Source organism: Octopus bimaculoides, chromosome 18 (genome assembly GCF_001194135.2).
Source record: "Octopus bimaculoides isolate UCB-OBI-ISO-001 chromosome 18, ASM119413v2, whole genome shotgun sequence".
Taxonomy (NCBI): Eukaryota; Metazoa; Mollusca; class Cephalopoda; order Octopoda; family Octopodidae; genus Octopus; species Octopus bimaculoides.
In genome coordinates, this window is record NC_068998.1 from 36,013,577 (window position 1) to 36,016,845 (window position 3,269).

The window sequence follows — 3,269 nt, forward strand, 5'->3', positions numbered from 1 at the left end:
TATATATATATATATATATATATATATATATATATAGAGAGAGAGAGAGAGAGAGAGAGAGAGAGAGATAAATACATACATACATACACACATACACACACACACACACACACACACACACACACACACACACATACATTACATGTGTGTGTGTAGTGAGAGAAAGACTGACAGATATATGATTTCATACACTTTTCCTATCTGCTTTGATATCACCTCCAACCAAATACACATACACCCACACTACTGCACGAATGAGATCAACCTTCACCTTGCTTGTCATCTGTTACATAGAAACATGATCCACATGTGAAAACCTCACTTGAATTGCATAATCATGGTTGGCATTCTTTTACACATTTTCAGCATGATATAACCTGTTAATTATCAATTACTTTCATTAAAATTAAAGGTGAAATTAATTACAGTCTGAAAGAAATTCATAGAATATTTTTTGTTTGCTTTTTTCCTTCATTGAATGCTTGTAGTTTAGGAATTGAGAGAATATTCTTAGTATTTATGAGGAATTCTGCCTCGTGAAAATGTCATAGAATAGCCAATCACCCATGAATAATGTTTGAGATGTAGATACCTTTTCAGGTTGTTAATTCTTCACATATACATGAAACATATTTCACTCATTTTATTTCTTCTATAACTGAATATCTTTTCTTGCTCCTGCACATATTTCACCTCTATATAATACTGCACTTGCTATCCACCCCTAATAGTTCAAAGATAGACAAGACTGTCAGCAAATTTCCTATTCTCCCCTGCCTTGTTCTGTAATTGATAGTTCTTCATTGATAGGCTTTTATTCTTTTCTTATTTTCTAGACTCTATTGGACTTCACCGGATGGAAAATCATAGCCACAGTGACAAAGCTATCACCTTACACCTGTACTCACCACCATTTCGTAGCTGTAAAACATTTGATGAAAGAACTGGACACGTGAGCATTGCTCCAATGACATTTTGGACTAAATATGGAAAGAAAGTTCTGGTAAGAAACGGTTGTTTTCTTGTCACAGTATTATAATTATCTTATAAATTCTGTTAAAACAGTGAGGTATGAATGTAACTGAGTCCATAACAATAAGGCAAGTGACCTTATGGCTAAAGGGATGGGCTCTTAATGCACCTAATCATGAGGTTGTAGATTCAGTTCCTGGATTTAAGTTGTCCTTAAACAAGGCCCTTCATTTCATATTGCTCTAGTTCACTCAGTTGAAATGAATAGCAGCTAAGTGCCGGTGCAGCTTCTCTTTCTCCCCAGCTGTTACATCCTAGCTGTCACACTGGATCACGAATAGGCTGAAAGAATATCTATGTCTGTTCACAACTACATAGGGAAGTATGATAATTAGTGCAAGTATGTTACATGCTGCCAAGTCAATAATACTCATTTGCAAATGACATCTACATTGTTTTCCTTATTATATTCAGTGCTGTTTTAAAAATGCTGTAATGAATATTTTTTTCTTCTCTTTATGAAGTGCAAAGTATATTGCATACTATTAGTATTGTCCACCTTACAATGCAGATTGAAAGCATGGACAATGTACTGCAAGCAGCCAAATAATCCTGCATGTATTCATGATGAGATACATAAAACAGATCATGTGCACAACATACGGAGACAAGGTTTGGAACACCTTATCTCTACATGATCTGTTTCATGGGAAAAGTCAAGCTTCTTAACCCTTTTGATACCAAGCCACTCGAAACCACCCCTAATTCTATGAGACAAACTTCTTGTTTTTAAATCAAAACCTTCCAACAAAATTCACATTCATTTTTGTTTCAAATACCAGTTTGAAAATGTTGAAGTTATTTTACTAAATTCTCGATTACTTTCAAAATGAATTAAAGCAAAAGCACTACAGTCCAACAGAAATATGGTGTTTGGAGTGATCACTAGTGATGGTGATGTTATGCTTCCATTTGTCTTCCCACACATCCTCAGACTCAACACAAGTGCCTAGAGGAGGTAGTGCTGCCCTGGTTCAAGAGGGTGGCTGCTGGAAGACCCTATGTCTGGCAACAGGGCTCTGCACCATGCCACATAAGCAGGAGAACCCAGTCATGGCTGTCAGACAATTTCTGTGACCACATCACCCATAACAACTGGCCACCTAACTTGCCAGACTGTAACGCCCTTGATTATTATGTGTGGGGCGCAGTTGAGCAAGAAACCAACAAAACTCCTTGTGACACCAAAGATGAACTGAAAGTAAAGATTATGGCAGAGTTCACCAACTTAAACAAGGAGACTGTCCAGAAGACTTGCAGGAGATTCTGAAGTCATCTGGAGGCAGTGGTTGAAGTCAATAGTGATTTTATTGAATAAATTTTCCCTTTAGTATTCCAAGATATATATATTTTTTTTTTATAATTTTGGTAAATATCTGTTAAAATAAAACATCACTGTTATTTTCATGTTTGCGTAATTTAGACAACAGTTTATTCACTGCACACTATATATAGATTCACACACACACACACACATATATTTATATATATATATATACACATGCATGCATATACCTGGGTATTTCATGAAATTAACAATATATTATAGCATTTTGGCACATATTACAAAATATTTGATCATTAAAATAGGATTACTATATTTTCATTTCAAAAATTCAGGAGGCTCTTGTTTTATTTAAAAGGTTGGCTTTGCCATTTTCGGCAGGATATACTTGGTGTTTCTGCTGCCCTCTTCTTAGCACCAAAATGCTGGCAACATTTGTTCGTTTTGCCAAATTTGATTTGTGGATTGCTACTATAGTCCTTTTGTGGGGTCATAAGAAAAAGTAACCATCAACTAGTTTGGGTAGTTGAACAGTGTTCTTGATCAATATTTCATCTAATTTGATACTGTTCCTCAATTTGTTGTTCTCATGTAGCAATAGTCCTTTGCCTTTTGCCATCCAAATAATGCTGTCTGTCCACTACTAATTCCTGTGTTTGTGTGACCAAAGCTGTTAGCATCTTGTTAGTAGTTAGACCTGTCAAGCTATTTCGCTTTCTTCATATTGCTGTGCTTTCTTTCTCTTGGCCTCTAAATATGATCTTCCATATAAGGATCTGGAATGTTTCCAAGAAATTTGAAGTGAAATTACACTCCAAAATCCCTTCAAAATAGAAACAACTTCAAATATACTGGAAATGCACTTATTAATGTCGTTGCAACAGACTGTTTATCTGAATGTGTATGATATATCATTATATATATATATATATATATATATATATATATATAT

The 3,269-nt window shown here is 35.0% G+C and overlaps 1 protein-coding gene across 1 annotated transcript in view; it reads left to right on the forward strand.

The window, feature by feature from the left end:
* The window catches only part of LOC106883352 (cysteine dioxygenase type 1), a 22,796-nt gene that overhangs the window by 6,687 nt on the left and 12,840 nt on the right, over nt 1-3,269 (forward strand). The window contains exon 2 of the mRNA XM_014934326.2: nt 837-1,003. Coding sequence (XP_014789812.1) covers nt 837-1,003 — 167 coding nt within the window. The remainder of the gene's footprint in view (nt 1-836; nt 1,004-3,269) is intronic.